This window comes from Psammomys obesus, unplaced genomic scaffold (genome assembly GCF_907164565.1).
Source record: "Psammomys obesus unplaced genomic scaffold, mPsaObe1.curated_primary_1811, whole genome shotgun sequence".
NCBI classification, from domain to species: Eukaryota; Metazoa; Chordata; class Mammalia; order Rodentia; family Muridae; genus Psammomys; species Psammomys obesus.
In genome coordinates this window covers 656,125-673,967 of record NW_026596353.1, presented here as the reverse complement: position 1 = coordinate 673,967, position 17,843 = coordinate 656,125, and the positions used below count along the sequence as shown (strand labels likewise).

The following is a 17,843-nucleotide window of genomic DNA, read 5'->3' as shown; positions in this document are numbered from 1 at the left end:
GTGTGTGTGTGTGTGTGTGTGTGTGTGTGTGTGTGTGTGTGTGTGTGTAACAGAGCTCTAGTTGTCCTGGACTCTCAGGTAGACCTAAGATTGTGGGATCAAAGCCGTGTGCAACCATACCTGGCCTAAGTCCTTATTTTATTAAGCTCCATCTCTGTAAACTCTTCATACTCCTCACCTGTTCTTTGATGATCCTTTGTTGCCCTTTTTCCTTAGCTTACTCTATTCTTATTTTCACTTTCCATGCTAGAGCACTGTTTAGAACAGTCTCAGGATGCTATTGCCATTTCATAGCCAGCAGCTATTCTTAGAAAGCTGTTGCTGGTGAAAGCTGTGGAGACATAAGCAGAAGAGATGGAGCCTCTTCTCTTTTCTAGTTCAGAGACTTTATGGTCCACACAGGAACTCCACCTGGAGATTTTTTATACCTAAATGCATCGTGGCAAATTGCCAGATGTTAATGTAAGAAAGAGTTGATAAAACTTAGCAATTCCAATGCAAAGTTACCTTTGGTTGTTTATAAAGGAATTGTCCTAAAGGCTATAGCAAAATATTGCCTTTCCTGATTTGATCTGACTTTTGGTTTTCTTTGAACTAAAATTTTACTCTGTGGTGACCCGGCCTTATTTCCATCTTAATAGGCTCTGTGAAAATTTATCTAGAAAGCTAAGAGCTTGGTTGGGTCCTAGGGTGGATGTAGGAAGACAGAACAATTCCATGTGGATAGTTTGCTGTACCCCTGGCTTCATTGTAGTATGGAAATGTTGTGGTCATAAGGCAGCATTTTAATACTTTTCATAGGTTATGATTTATGTATTCACAAGTTACATAAGTTACTTGTTGGAAAAAAAACTGTTTTAAAGTTTTGATTGAAATTTTCTTTTTCCACAGAACTCAACAAAAACCCAGTGGAAGGCTTTTCAGCAGGGTTAATAGATGATAATGATCTCTATCGATGGGAAGTCCTTATTATTGGCCCTCCTGATACACTTTAGTAAGTATACTGGAACTGGAGTAACCAATAGTTACTCCTTCAACTAAAACTTAACTTTGAAAATAGAAAATTTTTTTTAAAGGAGCAGGCAAAATTGTTATATCTGATATCATTTGTCTTCAAGTTGATCATGTGTAGAGCCTTTGTGTTATGCTTGAAGCTCTAATGTCTAAAAGGTGTTTTAAAAATACAGGTTCAGAAATATACTTTCTTGGTGGTGGAGTAAATCTGTTATGAAAACTAGTAAGGCCATATGCAAATAAAATCTATTTATTTATTTATCTATCCATTTATTTATTCATCCATGCACTTGTTTATTTATTTATTTATTTACTTACCCATCTATCCATCCATTTTCAAGACAGGGTTTTTCTTTGTAGCCCTGGCTCTCCTGGAACTCACTCTATAGACCAGGTGGGCTTCAAACTCAGAGATCTCCCTGCCTTTGCCTCCTGAGAGTGGGATTAAAACATGTAGCAGTGCTGCTTGGCTGTAAATAACTTTATTCTAGAAATATAGAAGATTGATTTCTCAAGATTGGAGAAGAAAAAATTGTCATCTTTGATTATCTGACTTGTGTGGGATTATGTTCATGTGTATGAAGATGTTCTAGGAGGACATAGATGTTGGATTTCCTGGAGCTGGAGTAACCGGTTGTTAGGAGCCACTTGATTGGGTGCTGAGAACAAAACCCTAGTCCTTTAGAGGCTCTTAATTGCAGAGACATTGCTCCAGCCAAAGAAGAAAAATTCTTACTGAAATGTTTTTCCTTCTCTTGTGCCTACTATGCCTTGACCCCAAAGGAAACACCATAAGTTTTTTTGTTTGTTTGTTTTTTGTTTTTGTTTTTGAAACAAGTTTTCTCTGTGTAGCATTGGCTGTCATGGAACTCATTCTGTAGACCAGGCTGGCCTCAAACTCAAAGGGATCTTCCTGTTCTGCCTTCCTGAGCACTGGAATTACAGGTGTGTGCCACCACACCTGACTAAATTTACTGTTCTTAATGCCTTACTATTTATTAAAGAGCAAGACTGCAGATTTTGGGGGAGTTTTTTTTTTAAAGAGTTTTTTTTTATTTAATTAACTCAATCAATTAATTATTTTCTCTGTATGTGAGTGTTTTGCATGCATGCATGTGCTTAGTACCTAAAGAGGCCAGAAGATAGCTTGGAACCTTTAGAACTAGAGTTACAGATGGCTGTGACCTACCCACCATGTGGGTACTGAGAATTGAACCTAGGGCCTCTGGAAGAACACCCAATGCTCTTAACTGTTGAGACATCTGAGATTTTTGCGTAGAACATAATCTGTATGTCTGTGTCTTAAGAAGACTTGAAGGGAACTTTCAAAGTCTGTTTTAGTAATTTTGTTACCTGGTCTCCACAGAATATATTGGGGGGGGGGGGAGGTATTCTGACCCTAATAAGAAGTATTGGTTGCTTTTCTATAGTTTATAAGACTTAGACTTAGAACATAAAATAACGTACTAACTGCAAGTTGTTGAAAACAAGGGAAATGAGGTGGTGTTTTCAAGTTCTGTCGCTAAGCAGTGTTAAGGACAGACCTAGATGTCCAGATCTGCAGTTCTTAGGGGCTGCACTTCCATGTTGTACCCCCCACCCCACCCTCCGTGCACAAGCAGTTTTTTTCCACCTACAGCTGGTAAAAGTGTATTTGGAAAATAACGGGCAGGTCAAGATGACTGAGTTGGTAAATGTTTGTGTAGAAGTATTTTTAAACAAAATCCCAAACATTTGATTTTTACCAATAAAGACTCAGGAGCCAGATGCTGGGGAGAAAGCCTACTAGCTCAGAGAGGCAGAGAAAGCACCCAGTTGACCTTTCTTCCCAGAAGGAAAAAGCACCCCTTCTCCACCACACTGTCTTGAAAACCCTTCAGACTGAAGGTCCCTCCTTTCTACTTTCTGTGTCTCTATCCGTCCTCCTGATTTCCTCTCATTCTATGTTCACTTCCTGTCAACTGGTTGCTTGCTTGTCCTCTTGACTTTATTTAATCCTGTTTACAGAAAGCTCTTGGTGTATACTGGGGCTGAGCCACACCACAATTAGAAAGAGGTTTTTTTCCAGTACAGAATCTCAGGGTTTACAATGTGATCAAATATCCTGCAACATATAAATGTGATGACAGTCCCCAGAACAGATTTAAAGAATGTTTAATGTAGTGGCCTGTGTTTAATCCCTGTTTTTTGGAAGATGGGAAGTAGAGACAGGAGAATCACGCAGTTAGCTTTGAGAAGTAGTAGTAGGCATTATAGCAGAAATGAGAGAGATGCTGCCTCAAAAACAAGGTGGAAAGAGAAAAAGTCAACGTGTACTTGTGTATTTTATGTACTGAGGAAAGGCTGGTTCATGCTTACAGCTATTAGCAATCATAATTGTTGCTCATCTGTTTCTCTGAAGTATATTTATATTCATCAGTTTTACAAGTTTATTTAAGTGAATTTGTTCATGTCATGGTATTAGAATTCTTAGGTAGCTGCTGTGAGTAGTCCTTAGAAACCAGTTTGGAAATACACCCTCAGAAACATTGTTATTTGAGGTAAATTTCTTTTCTTTTTCTTTTCCTCTTTTGAGATAGGGTTTCTCTGTGTAACCCTGGCTGTCTTGGACTTGCTTTGTAGAACAGGCTAGTCTTGAACTCACAGCAATCCACCTGCCTCTGCCTCCATGAGTGCTGGCTTGAGCTAAATTTTTTAAATTCTACAAACCATACTATATAAGTAACCTGTTCTATGAACCAAGCACAGTTCTTGTCTGTTTTTCATGTTTATTCTTCTGAGTTTAAAATAGTGTTGTTGTTTTTTTTTCTCCAGACACAGTGCTTCAAGGGGACACATAGGAACATTTTGATGGTAGTAATCTATTTACTCTTAGTATAGCTATAAAATAGAGAGAGACGTCATCCTAAATCAAGTTCTTAAGGACCATTGTTTAGAAATCTAAGCCTAATCTGCAATTCTTACGAGCTCACTGAATTTTTTATCCTTTCATGCATTTGTGGCATGTTGTTATTAGCTAGCTGGTCAGTGAAGGCACCACACATACTTTTGGATTTTTTAAAGATAACTGCTTGAGCATGTGGTGTAAGCTTTAATCCCAGCAGTAGGCAGCAGGGCTTAAAGTTAGACCCTGTCTCAAAACAAAGTCTAGTTTGTAAGGCCATTTTGTTAACAGGCCATTCTTTTTAATAACATACCCCATTTCGTTGTTCTCTTCCCTCCCAGCCCCCACTTTCTTCTCCCTCTGCTTCTCTTCCCTTCCCCTCCCTCTCCCCCTCTCTGTCTGTCTGTGTCCCAGCCCAGGAATTTGTCTTTATTCTTTATTCATTCATTAGGGTTTTTTTAATTTGTTTGTTTGTTTTGTTTTGTTTTTGAGACAAACCTTTGTGCAGCCTTGATTCAATCTATAGACCAAGCTGGCCTCAAACTCAGAAATTCTACTGCCTCTGCTTCCTGAATGCAGAGTGTGCACCTCCACTGCCTGGCTTGTTTTTATAATTTTTAATTATGTGTACATATGTGTGTGGGGGTATGTGACTAGTAGACACATTTGTGGCAACTTTGGACTTGTTAACTGTAGACACTGGCCACTTCATGTACACAGTGGTTTTCTGAAATCTGTAGCCTATGTTTAAAGAAGAAAGCACAGGTCCTGAGAAAGTAGTTAGAAAGTTGCCAGGACAAAGGTTAAAGAAAGGACTCTGTAAATGGATTTTTTTTTTAAATGTTATTTTTTGGGGAGGTATACACTAGGACAATTTTATCAGTTTGAAAGGAAAACCTTAGATCAGGCAAACTGTAAATCTTAGCAGCTTCTTAGTAGAGGAGAATGGAGAAGAGAAGGAAAAAGGCCATGCCATTTAAGCTGGCATAGAGGTCAGTAATGTGGCAGACAGACAACCACATAGTAGGGAAAAACTTAGAGAAAGGAAACCTAAAATGTTGGGGAAAAGACCTGAGAGTTAAGGCAGTGGTTCTCAACCTGTGAGTCATGAACCCTTGCAGTTGTTGAATGATTCTTTCACATATGTCACATACCAGATATCCTGCATAGCGTATTTATATTGATTTATAATAGTAGCAAATTTACAGTTAAAAAACCAGCAGCAAAAATAATTTTATGGTTGGAAGTCATCACAACATGAAATGCATTAAAGAGTTTCAACATTCGGAAGGTTGAGAACTACTGTGTTAAGGAAAGCATGCTTAGAAAAGTAAAATAGCTCAAGAAAAAGCAGATAGACTTAAATGATGTTTACAGGGCTGCTAATTCTAATTAAATGCTTTATAGAATATTTTATTTAAACTTTTAGTTTTGTTTTGTATTTGTTTTGTTTTTTGAGACGGGGCTTTTCTCTGTGTAACCCTGGCTGTCTTGGAATTAGCTTTGTAGACCAGCCTGGCTTGGACTTAATCTGTAGTCCAGGCTGACCTTGAACTCGAGATCTACCTGCCTTTACCTCCAGAGTGCTGGGATTAAAGGTGTCCACCACCACTGCCCAGCTTTTTAATTTCTTAAAAAGTGGCTTATTGACTTAAGTCTAAGGAAGTGGTCTTGTAGTTGTTTCAGTAGTGTGAGGAAGATGGAGGGATTGAGAATTAAGTTAGCTGTCTGGAGAGATGGCTCATCAGTTGAGAGCACTGGCTACTCATCCAGAGATTCTGAGTTCCACATGGTGGCTCCCAACCATCTGTAATGAGATCTGATGTCTTCTCCTGTCATATAGGCGCATGTGCAAATAGAGTGCTTATATATACAAGTAAATCTTAAAATAAAAGGAAAATAAGTTAGCATGGGTTTAGGTGATATTTAAATCTCAGTTCACCACTGAGTAATGGCCTGAGGTGTTAGCTCAGAAAAACTACTATGCAAAAATTCTGTAAAAATATGTTGTGCTGTTTTGTGATGATACCACTAACCTTCATTTAGTTACTAGAGGGCACTCCACACTATTACTGTCTGTGTAGTTTAAGTACTACTTTGAGACCAATAGTTGCCAGGGCTGTTACTCAGAGAAAGCTTGTCTGGCTGGGGGAGGGGGAGATGATAGTTACTGTACTGAGTATTTGTTTAGTCATTTTACCCATCTCCACGCAGCGTAAGTTTATTACCTCTGTATTCAATATTGAATTTTTCCAGTGTTGTCAAAGATAACAGATAATTAGCCAGGCATGCTAATCCCAGTACTGGGGAGGCAGAGACAGGCAGATCCCTGAGTTTGAGACTGGCCTGCTCTAAAGATTGAGTTCCAGAACAGCCAGGGCTACACAGAGAAACCTATCTTGACCCAGACCCCTTCCTCCAAATAATTTTTCTTGTGTGTATAATGCTTAGAAAGGAAGCAGAACCAAGGTCCCTAGGCAAGTGCTGGACCACTGACAGACTCAGCCCCAGAATAGAGCTTTAAAAATTGAAAATGGGTTTTGATATGTAGTCTGAGTTATTTTAAATTCAACAGGCCTCCTGTCTCACCCTTTCTGGTTGTTAGATTACAGGCATGTACTTTATCCACTTAAGAGTTTTGTGATTTAATATTAAAAAAAAGAAGAAGGAGGAGGTTTTGTGGCAGAAACATGACTTTGGTTTTTCAAATGTTCAACAGTTGGTTATGTACCTTTTTAACACTATGCTAATTGTAATAATACTTCGGGTATTTCGAGAGATTTTGAATTTACTGATACTTTAACATTCTTTTCCTCACCAAAGTCACATCATTTTCTGTTTGAACAATAGTAAATACATTTTATCTACTTTGTTATTTTACCCTATGAATTTTGCATTCCTCTGTGCTAATTTGGCTCCCAGAGTTTGTACACCCACAGATTGGCTGCCACTAAGTAAATTCTATTTTGGGGGTAAGGTGGAGTGAGAGAGGAGCAGGTAGACTCTGCGCAGTAAGTAGAGGATAAGTGAGCTCATAAAAAGAAAGCATCTGAGAATGAGCATTGTTGTTTTGGGATCTTTTAGAAAAATAGAAAAATGTGCTTTAAAATTTTAGGGTAACACTATTATAATTTAGAGGAGTGTTGGCAAACTTTTTAGCATGAGACTTCCAGTCAGCTATTGAGAAGCTTTTGAATGAATTAAATCAACCAGAATTAAGTGACCTAAGAGAGGAGATGCGGTGCAGGGACTTTGTGGAAGCTATTCTAATGGCTTTTACAAATATTCTTGGCTATTTTCTGGATTTGTAGCTTCCCCAAATTCTCTGTCCATTCATCTGTCTGTGTTCATTTGCCTGTCTACTTGACCACTTATTTTCTACTCTAATATAAAATACTTACCTCTAAAAGTAACTACTTGCAGCATATCACCAGTGATCTGATATGGACGCCTCCATTTCCAAGGGTTTGTTCCTCTTTCTCTCCTCTCCTCTCCTCTCCTCTCCTCTCCTCTCCTCTCCTCTCCTCTCCTCTCCTCCCTTCCATCACTCCCTCCCTTCCTCTCTTCTTCCTTTCTTTCTTCCTTCCTCCCTTTCTCCCTCCCTCCCTTCCTTTCTATTTTTGTTAACCACCTGAGAGTTTACTGAAGCAGTATTTATGTTGGCTTATTAAACTGTTTTATCTCCTGTATCCTTTTATTTGTCTGTGTGCTTGTAAAGAATAACTTAAATGCATGACTTGTTTTTCTTTTTTCTTTTTCAGTGAAGGTGGTGTTTTTAAGGCTCATCTCACTTTCCCAAAAGATTATCCCCTCCGGCCTCCTAAAATGAAATTCATTACAGAGATTTGGCACCCAAATGGTAAGCTTTTAAGTTTTATTTTTACATTTGCAAATATGATTTGTCACTAAAGATTTCATAACCATCTAAGTTTTTTTGTGCATACGGTCTTATACTAGACTCTAAAGAGATAAATATGAAGAATTCTTTTTTCTTGGTTTTCTGCTTTTTTGGAGATGAGGATTGGCAGGTTAGTACCTCACTATTTAGATCATGCTGGCCTTGAACTTTTGGTAATCTCCCCGTCTTAGGTTGCCAAGTGCTTGGGTCACAGGCAGGAGCCATTACTACACTAAAAAAACTTTTTTGGACAGGCACAGTGTACATGCTTGTAATCCCAACACTCAGGGAAGCAAAGGCAGGTGGATCTCTTGTGTTTGAGGCCAGCCAGATTTACAAAATGTATCCAGGACAGCCAAGGCTACATAGAGATACCCTCTCTCTGGGTTGGGAATATAGGTCAATTGGTGAAGTGCTTATTTAGCATGTACAAAGCCTTGAATTTGATCCCCAACATTGCATAAACTGGGTATGGTGATTCAAACCTGTAAAAATTCTAGGTACAAAGCAAAGAAAATTCTAAAGGTATATCCCAAAATCTTATTTGATAGCAGCATTATTCATTCATGTTCTCTAAATAGTAGCAATAATACAGTGTCTTATCAGTTGAACATAAAAACAAAATCTGCATGTACATGTAATGTAACACTGTTTGGTAAAAATAAAAGAAATGAAGTGTTTGGTATGATTTGATAACAAAAGACATGAAACCTGATGCCTTTGGAATCTGTCTTCACATGCACAGTCACAGAAGCATATTCATATGTAATAAATACTTTTTTGAAGAAATGGAGGTGATCATTTAGTAATTCCATTTATATGAAATGTCTAGAATATGCAATTCTGAAGACTCAAAGCATATTCATAGTTACTTAGAACTGCTGGAGATTTTGGAGGAGAGAAGAAGGGTCAATATTGATTGTACAAGATTTCTTTTTTGGGCTGATGAAAGTTTCTAAAATTGAGTGTGATTTGGTTGTATGACTGAGAAAATGTATAATCAATTAGATTGTGTGCCTCAGATAGTTGAATAGTATGGTGGGTGTTAAAGTTATGAGGATACCGGTGAGATTGTGCAGTGAGTAAAAATTGTTGCCGTGTAAGCCTGGTAATCTGAGCTGTAGGAGAGCACATACAGAGGTGGAGATACCATTCTACTAAGTTATCCTTCGGTGTCTACACATGTTCACACATATAGTAACAATAATTTAAGAAATGAATTTAACTACATGGCAAAGAATAGTTTGTGTAGCTTAGATGTATTCCTTTTTTTTTTTTTTTTTTGAGACAGGTTATCACTTTGTGACTTTGGCTGCCCTGAAATTACATATGTAGACCAGGCTGACCTTAAACTCAGAAATCCTCCTGTTTTTGCCTTGTAGTATGCTGGGATTAAAGGTGTATACCACTATGACCAGGCCTCATAAAGGATTTCAAGTAGATTTAGTATTAGGATTAAAGTCATTTCTAAAAGACATTGAGATGAAAGGAAGAAACAGACAAAACATATGGGGGAAATAAAGCATTCTGGCAAAATAAGTATAAATATTAAGTGTACAGCTAGCTATAGAGTTAATGATAAACATCTCACAGAGAGCATAGTTGTCATCCAACATACATTTGGAAAAGTTAATAAATCAGAGATTACTAGAATTTAAACTATCAGCATGGAAGAACCTTATCCCTGAGTAAGACAGCCATGTTGGTGCTAGTATGTATTTCTGATGGATATATAAATGACATACTTCTTTAAAGGTGTGATTTGGCATGAATCTAATTTTAGTCATGAAAATATGATCTCCACCTAGAATGCATCCTACCAACATTTAATATATGAACCTTTAAGACATGATAACTGAAAGAAGACACATTTAAAAGAACAGAAAATGTTTGATTCTGATTCTATGAGATACTTCAGTAATTAAAATAGTGAGAATGGGGGCACTTCTAGATACTGAAGATTTGGTGAAAGTGAGGAGTTTGTTTGTATATGCAGTGTGAGTTGAGGAAGATAAATGATGGCTATAATTGATTGTGATTTCTGTGTGTGTGTGTGTGTGTGTGTGTGTGTGTCCTGTCTCGTCTCCCCCCCCCCCCCCCCCCCCCCCGCCCCGCCCCACCAAGCAAGGTTTCTTTCTTTCTTTGTGTGTCTCTGGCTGTCCTGGAACTCAACAGGCTGGCCTTGAACTCAAGAGATTTCACCTGCCTGTGCCACTATGCCCTGCTCATTGTTATTTTTAATTCTTATCTGAGAAATGGTAGAAATTCTAATTTTATCCTGTATAAATATTACAATAAAAATGAAACTCTTCAATGCAAATCTTAAATATGTTTTAATTCTTTTAAGTGATGTAAGAAAGTAAAAAATTTTAAAATTCTAAAGATTTAAATTAAAATCTAAAATGATTTAGGAGTCTAGATTAGTGATGGTTTTGTTTTTTGAGACAGGATTTTTCTGTGTAGCCCTGGCTATCCGACAACTCCCCCGACCCCACCCCCATCCCTGGAGACCAGGTTGGCCTCTTAACTTGTAGAGCTCTCCCTGCCTCTGCCTCTCGAGTGGTAGGATTAAAGGTGTGTGTTACCATGCTTGGCTATTTATTTTAAAGAAATATATTATTAATTTAAATAAAAATTTTATATTAAAGATTGATTTTTTTTTTTTTTTTAAATAAATGTTCTGCCTGCATGTATGTGTGTGTATACCATGGACCCTCAAACTGGAGTTACAGATGGTTGTGGATTGCTATGTGGGTGTTAGGAATTGAACTTAGGTCCTCTGCAAGAATGACCAGTGTTCTTAGTCACTGAGACATCTCTCTAGCCCTTTAATTTATAGATGTTTTGCCTTACATGTATGTCTATACATCATATGTATGCCTTGTGTCCAAAGAAGACAAAGGAGTATGTCAGATTCCCTGAGACTGTAGTTTGTGATCTGCTGTGTGGGTGCTGGGAATCACATCAGGTCCTCTGCAAGAGCAGACAATGCTCCTAACTACTGAGACATCTCTCCAGTGTGTGTGTCTATCAGTAGCGCTCCCACCCCCCATTTAAAATTTTTACTTACTGAACTTTGAGGGCCATCTTATTAGAATTTGAGAGGAAAACAATAGACTAGGACAGGCTAGCTGTAAATTCTGGGAATAAAGGGATGGAGAAGTAGAAGAGAGAAGGAAGGTATATCTTTTGAGTCAGGGCAGCAGTAGAGGTCTGCAATCAGCTGTAATTTTAAAGAATGTAAATATAGTTAAATATAGCTTATATTCCTATTTGGTTTTTTTGAGGTGGCTCCTGTGCATTTGGTAAAATCTGTAGAATTCTTAAGAGTTAGTAAATTACATTTGGGAAATCTACATGTAAGTAATGTTTTATACATACACTGTATAGATAAGTATCACATTTGTAATAGATTATGTATAACCAAATCTAAACCATTCTTATTCTATAATTTTACAGTTGATAAAAATGGTGATGTTTGCATTTCTATTCTTCATGAACCTGGGGAGGATAAATATGGTTATGAGAAGCCAGAGGAGCGCTGGTTGCCTATCCATACTGTGGAAACCATCATGATTAGTGTCATTTCTATGCTGGCGGATCCTAATGGAGACTCACCCGCGAATGTAGATGCTGCGGTAAGGTTTGTTTGTTTGCCTGACAGCTGCTGCTTCCATCCTTCATCCTTTCGTTCTCTCAAAAACACTCAACTTGAAGTTTAATTTTAACTTACATATGTGTATCTTCTTGTGTCCATATTTTCATACAAGTAAAAATTTATCATGTATAATGAAATATATAGATATTATGGAATAGCTAATTTGAACTAGTTGATTTTGCATTACCTCACTAGTGTTTGTAGTGAGAACAATATCTATTTTATTAGTATATAAAATAATTTAACGATTGAATGATGACATCTAATTGTAACAGTATATGTGGTTTTTCTTGGTTTGAGGACTTTTTTTGCTTTGAAAGAATGAGAAATAAAAATTACTTTCGTCTCTGCTGTCTTTAAATGTTATTATAAAAAAGAAATACGATCTATGATTTTGTGAACATTTCCTAGTGTCTACTTGTTTGATAAAAACAGGTTTTGTCATAATTGAAGTTTGCTGTTGTTCATGCTGGTATGGTGCCATCCCAGGATGGTGGTGTGACCACCATTGCTTCTACTTCTGCCTTACGGTTCTCAGCACCTCCATATGGTGCACCTCAGTTGTCTTACTTAGGAGACAACCTTCATGTTGATTGGTTTCTAATTGTTTACAGTAGAGGGAGAAACTAATTTTCTAATTTTAATGTTTTATTTATAATTGAAAATTATGACTTTTTAAAGGTCTTTCACTTAAAAGTGTGTTTGTGTGACATCTATTTTGTGATTGATTTCTGCTTGTTTGGGCTAGGCACATTACTCAGGCTCTTTAGAGGGCAAAGGACAACTTTTGGGAGTAGATTGTCTCCTAGCATGGGTGTCTCTGATCACTAACTCACGTCATCAAGCTCAGTAGTCAATTAAAAAAAAAAAAAAAAAAATAGGTGTCATGCACATAAACACTTTTAAGTGAAATACCTTGGGAAAAAAAAAATCACAATTTTCAATTTAACTACTTAGCCATTTCACTTCCCACCCCTTTCTTTTTTAAGAGAATTTTTTTCAGTAGTTACAGTTAGCATAAGAGCTTTCTATTTGTAGTTTCCAGCCTAGTACTTTATGAAAGCTTGTTCTTCTAACTCATCAACTTTGTTGGGGATGGGAGTGGTGTTGGGGATTGAACCTAAGTCCTCATACATACTAGCTTAGTGCCTGACCTTTATTTCTATGTGAAAATACTGTGCCTTGAAGGAATTGTGGAGTGTTTGGGATTGATTTAAACCCGGGTCCTTGCATAAGCGAGGCAAGCATGTGACTGCTGAGCTACAACTCTACTATACTATTTTAGGACTGCAGTTATAAAAGGATAACATTTAAAATTAAAATAAGTTTTGATTATAATAGGTTTACATAAAATAATTTGGTTTTATTTTTTTCTATCTACAGAAAGAATGGAGGGAAGACAGAAATGGAGAATTTAAAAGGAAAGTTGCCCGCTGTGTAAGAAAAAGCCAAGAAACTGCTTTTGAGTGATATTTATTCAATAGCTAGTAACTTCACTTATTTCAGGGTAAGTTCATTTAAAACCGTACAGCTCTTTTGTCTTTTGTGGTCAAATGCTAATTTTTGAAGATCATTTGATTTATCTATTTGACTTGTATTTATTGGCTTCATTTTATTCCTCCAGTTTTACATACTGAAGTTTGCTGCTTCTCAAAGCTATTGTATAATTACATGGTTTTTTGGTTTTTGAGTCAGTGTTTCTTGGTGTGTAGCCCTGGCTCTCGTGGACTTGCTCTTTAGGTCAGCCTGGCCTTGAACTCACAGAGATTGGCCTGCCTCTGCTTCCTGAGTGCTAGGATTAAAGGCACACCCCATCACTCCCCAGCCTACTCAAGTGTTTTTAACTAGATGTTCTGTATTAAAATAGTTTTATGCTAATAGTCTTATTTTCACTCTTTTTACATTTTTTTTCTACTGTTGGGTGCTGAAGTATTTTGTATCCTATTGAATATTATATATGGTGCCCCCCCGTTTTTGTAGTTAAAAAAAAAAAAAAAACACAAAACAAAGAAAGATCCTAGAGCTAAGAATGAGCCCAGTTGAGCTTTCCTAGTATTTGTGAAGCCTTGAAATCAGTCTATTCTTGTTAGCTTTTTTTGTTGCTGTGATAAAATGCCAACATGGTAAATGTCTTAATTAGAGTGTCTATTGTGATTAAAGCACTGTGACCAAACCCAACTTGGGATGGAAAAGGCTGAATCCATTCTCAAACTCTAAGGGTACAATCCATCACTGAGGGAAGTCAGGGCAGAAATTCAAGGTAGAGAACTTGGAAGCAGGAATTGCAGCAGAGGCCATGTAAAAATTGCTCACTGACTTTCTCCTTGTAGTTTGCTCAGCCTGCTTTTTTTTTCTTTAATACAAGTTGAGGCCCCATGTGCACCACCTCCCTCTCTGACTCCACCACATCAATCATTAATCAAGAAAAAGCCCTACAGACCTGTTTCCTTGCAATCTAATGGAAGCATTTTTCCAATTGAGGTTTCTCTTACCAAATAACTCTATAGCTTCTGTTGACAAACAACAACAAAAACACAGCTAGAAAAGGCTTTATTTCAGCTTACAAGTTATAATCTATCATAGAAGGAAGTCAGGGTAGGAATCTGGAGGCAGGAACTAAAAGCAGAAACAATTAGAAATGCTGGTTGCTCCTTGCTCACAATAATTGGCTCAGCCTGCTTTCTTACATAACCTATGACTACATGCCAAGATGTACCATCATCCACATTGGGCTGGGCCTTATCAACCATTAATCAAAAAATGCCTCAGCTGGGCACAGTGGCACACACCTGTTATCCCAGCACTTGGGAATGCAGAGGCAGGCAGATCTCTTGAGTGAGTCTAGGACAGCCAAGGCTACACAGAGAAACCCTGTCTCAAAACCAAGGAGATAACTTTAATGGTAATGCTTGGTGGCATAATCCTGTAATCCTAGCCCTCTGCGAGGCAGAGACAGGTGGATGGATCTCTGAGTTTGAGGCCAACCGGGTCTGCAAAGTGAGTCCAGGGCAACCTTAATTGATGTTCTGTTTTCCCCAGTGACTCTAGCACAGTGATTCTTAACTGTCCTGATGCTGCCATCCTTTAATATGCAGTTCATTTGTGGTGACACCCAGCCATAAAATAATTTTTGTTGCTACTTCATAACTATAATTTTGCTGCTAATGAATTGTGTCTGATATGTGACCCCTGTGAAAGGGTTGTTTGACCCCAGGTTGAGAACTGCTACTCTCATTTATAACAAGTTGACAAAAACTATCACAGATCTACAGCCCCACATAAAACCAGGTGTTGTTGTACATGGTTTTGTTTCTGTCACTAACAAGAGGACCAGAAGTTCAAGGTTACCTTTGGCTATGTAGCATATTTAAGGCCAGCAGGGAATACCTGAGACATTCTCAGAAACATCAAAATCATATTATATTCCTAACACCATTGAACATCTTTCTTTTTTATTTTATTTTTCTTTTAGCTGGTCTTTTTTATCTAGGGGCCAATGGGGTAAATTTTCTCTCTTGTATAATTTCTAGCCACAAGTATCTTATACCTAGTACAGAGTCAAAGATGAAGGACCCCATCTGACATATACAAGGACATAATATAGATGAGTTGATCTCATTTGTCATTTGAATTAAATGTTGAGGTGATTAAAAACTGAAATGAGTGGTAAGTGTGGTGATACATTCATGCCTGTAATCCCAGCCCTTAGATGCTAAAAGCTGGAAGAACAGTGCCAAGGTTGACCTCAAGGTCTTCTGCGGCATGTTGCATCACTGAACTACATTTCCAGCACAAAGCTCCTCCTTGTCTCATTGATTCTTTTCTTCTCTCTTCTTTTCCCTTCCTTTGCAATTCCTTATTTCTCTTCTTTTTGTCCCATTTGTTTCTTCTTTCTGATCCAATCTGACCTAAGGTTTCTTCTACCTTAGGCTCCCAAGGGTTGAGAGTACAGCGGTACACCACTTTACCTAGCTTCTTAAACTGCATTTTTAGTCAGAATTGCAAAGCTGACAAAAATTAATGTCTGAGAAATCCAACTACTTGTGCAGATTTGGCGAAAGAGTGTACTGGGAATACTGACAAATAGATTTTTATTTTATTTGCAATATAGTTAGGGGAGAAAAAAGCAAGTCAATTTGAAAACACATGTCCTATGGTTTAGTTGTAGAAGGTGGAAAAGCTGTAGCGCATGTCTTCAGAGAGACATACAAGCTTTAGCACCACAAAGTCATCTCAGTAGAACTGATAAGTTATAATTAATGAAATGTATTACCCAGCAGCTAGAGTGTGTAGGATAGTTAGCCACATAGCTACGTCTCAGAAGCACAACTTAATCTTCCCATCTATTCACATGTGCATGTGCATGCATGAGTGCTTGCTTGTGTGTATTCATTTTGTTTGTTTGTTTTTAAAGAGAAGTGGAGCCACACATGGTGGTACACACCTTCAATCCCAGCACTTTGGAGACAGAGGCAGGTAGATCTCTTGAGTGAGAGGCCAGCCTGGTCTACAGTGTGAATTTCAGGACAGCCAGGGCTACACAGAGAAACCCTGTCATGAAGAAAGCAGAGGGAGACAGTAGGATAGTAGCTATTTACTGGTTTTACTTGAATGGTAGAACTTACTGGAACAGTGAGAAGCTACCTGTATTGTGCTTAACAGCAATTTGGGAACCCATTGGTCTGCTTTTTTTTTTTTTTTTTTTAAGCTCCTTTCAAAATGTTGTATAAAGCCATAGAAAATTAATGATATCATTCTATTTCTAGTAGTAAATGGAGGAGTAAACTTGAAGATAATCTTCAGATTTGTAGATTAAGAAATAAGAATAGGGACGGGGCAATAGCGTAGTTAATAGAGCGCTTGCTGTGTTCAGGCATGAATACCTAAGTTTCAATTCCTAGCACCCAAGTGTTGGAGCACTTACTTGTAATTCTGGTGCTGAGGAGATGAACATGAGAAGATCACCTTGGAGGTTATTGGCCAGCCTGCCTTGTGAAATTGATGAGCTCCAGGTTCAGGAAGAGACCCTGGATCAAAAAAATAAGGTGGAGAAGGTAATATAATGAGAGTGTGATTCCCATAACCAACATGGTTTAAGAAGGGAACCTTTTTCTGCAAGTTCCTACTTTGCTAACCTCCACATGTACACATTCCTCGATGTATACACATATAATAATAATGTATTTGTAAAATTTGGGAGGGGAAAAGCTGGAGAATGACAGAGGAAGACACCTGATGTCAACTTGTAGTTTCTCCATGCATGAACCTGTAAACCCTTACCTCCTCTTCCCATGAAAGAAGCAGGAATAAGGAAGAGGCTGTTTGAGGTAAACAAGATGTGCATTTGATATATTTGCAGTTTTTTGTTTGTTTGTTGTTGTTTTTTTTTTTAATGGTAGACTATTTAACAATAGAGACTAGGATTTATAAATTAGGACATGGTTACATGTCTTTCTGGTCAGCACCATTACTTGAAATGATATATGGGTTATTAAGTTTTCACATTTATCTTTTCTAGAAAAAAAATCAGACTTTTGGGGTGAAGCTTTTCTTTTGGCTTAATTTGACTGAAGGGGGTTTTGGTAGTTCTAGTATATGTCTTTGTATTTAAATATCTGTCACAAATAGTGGAATGTGACTCTGAGGAAGATACATATTCTTTTCTGGTACATCTCATTCTTTGCAGTAGTAGGTTGGGCAACTGATTGGCACAGCTCTATTGCCAAGAAACTTAGCAATGGTTGTATGTTTTAGACTTTTTTCTAGGAATTCCCAGTTTGTGAATTAGCCATATGTAATCTTCAAATTGTCTTATACTTTACTTTGTCCAGTAGTGCTTTAGGAATGGTTATAAATTTTACTCTTGCCTTTATAAGATTCACTAAACTTCACGTCTTATGTGAGCTGTCTTTTCTATTTAAGCTTTATTATTTGAATCTCTAGAGATTTCTTCTACTAGCAGTTACCCAAAATTGTTCTTGGCATTAGATGTAGGTTTTAGGGAATAATTGTTGTGTTTTAAATGAGAATAACCCCACCACCACTGTTAGGATTGAATGCTTGGTTCCTAGTTGGAGGAACTCTTTGGAAAAGAGTAGGAGATGTTGCCTTATTGGAGGAGGTGTGTGTGTGCATCACTGGCGGAGGGTTTTGAGGTTTCAAAAGCCCCTGCATCCCTAGTTAGCTCTCTCTCTCTCACCACCTACTTGTGGATCAGGATGTAAGCTCTCAGCTGTCTCAGTGCCATGCCTGTCTGCCTGCGGCCATGTTCCCTACAATGATGGTCATAGACTCGCCCTCTGAAACTGTAAGCCACTAATAAACTCCTTCATATCTAAGTTGACTTGGTCATAGTATCTTACATAGAAAAGCAGCTGAGACATGTGGTC

General features: G+C 37.8%; 1 protein-coding gene across 3 annotated transcripts in view; it reads left to right on the top strand.

Annotated features, from left to right (window-relative positions):
- Ube2g1 (ubiquitin conjugating enzyme E2 G1) overlaps positions 1–17,843 on the top strand; it is a 56,909-nt gene that overhangs the window by 34,479 nt on the left and 4,587 nt on the right. For all 3 annotated transcript variants that reach the window (XM_055597316.1, XM_055597317.1, XM_055597318.1), the window contains 4 exons: positions 892–994; positions 7,660–7,757; positions 11,256–11,434; positions 12,838–12,961. In XM_055597316.1, coding sequence (XP_055453291.1) covers positions 892–994; positions 7,660–7,757; positions 11,256–11,434; positions 12,838–12,924 — 467 coding nt within the window. In that variant the 3' untranslated portion in view covers positions 12,925–12,961. The remainder of the gene's footprint in view (positions 1–891; positions 995–7,659; positions 7,758–11,255; positions 11,435–12,837; positions 12,962–17,843) is intronic.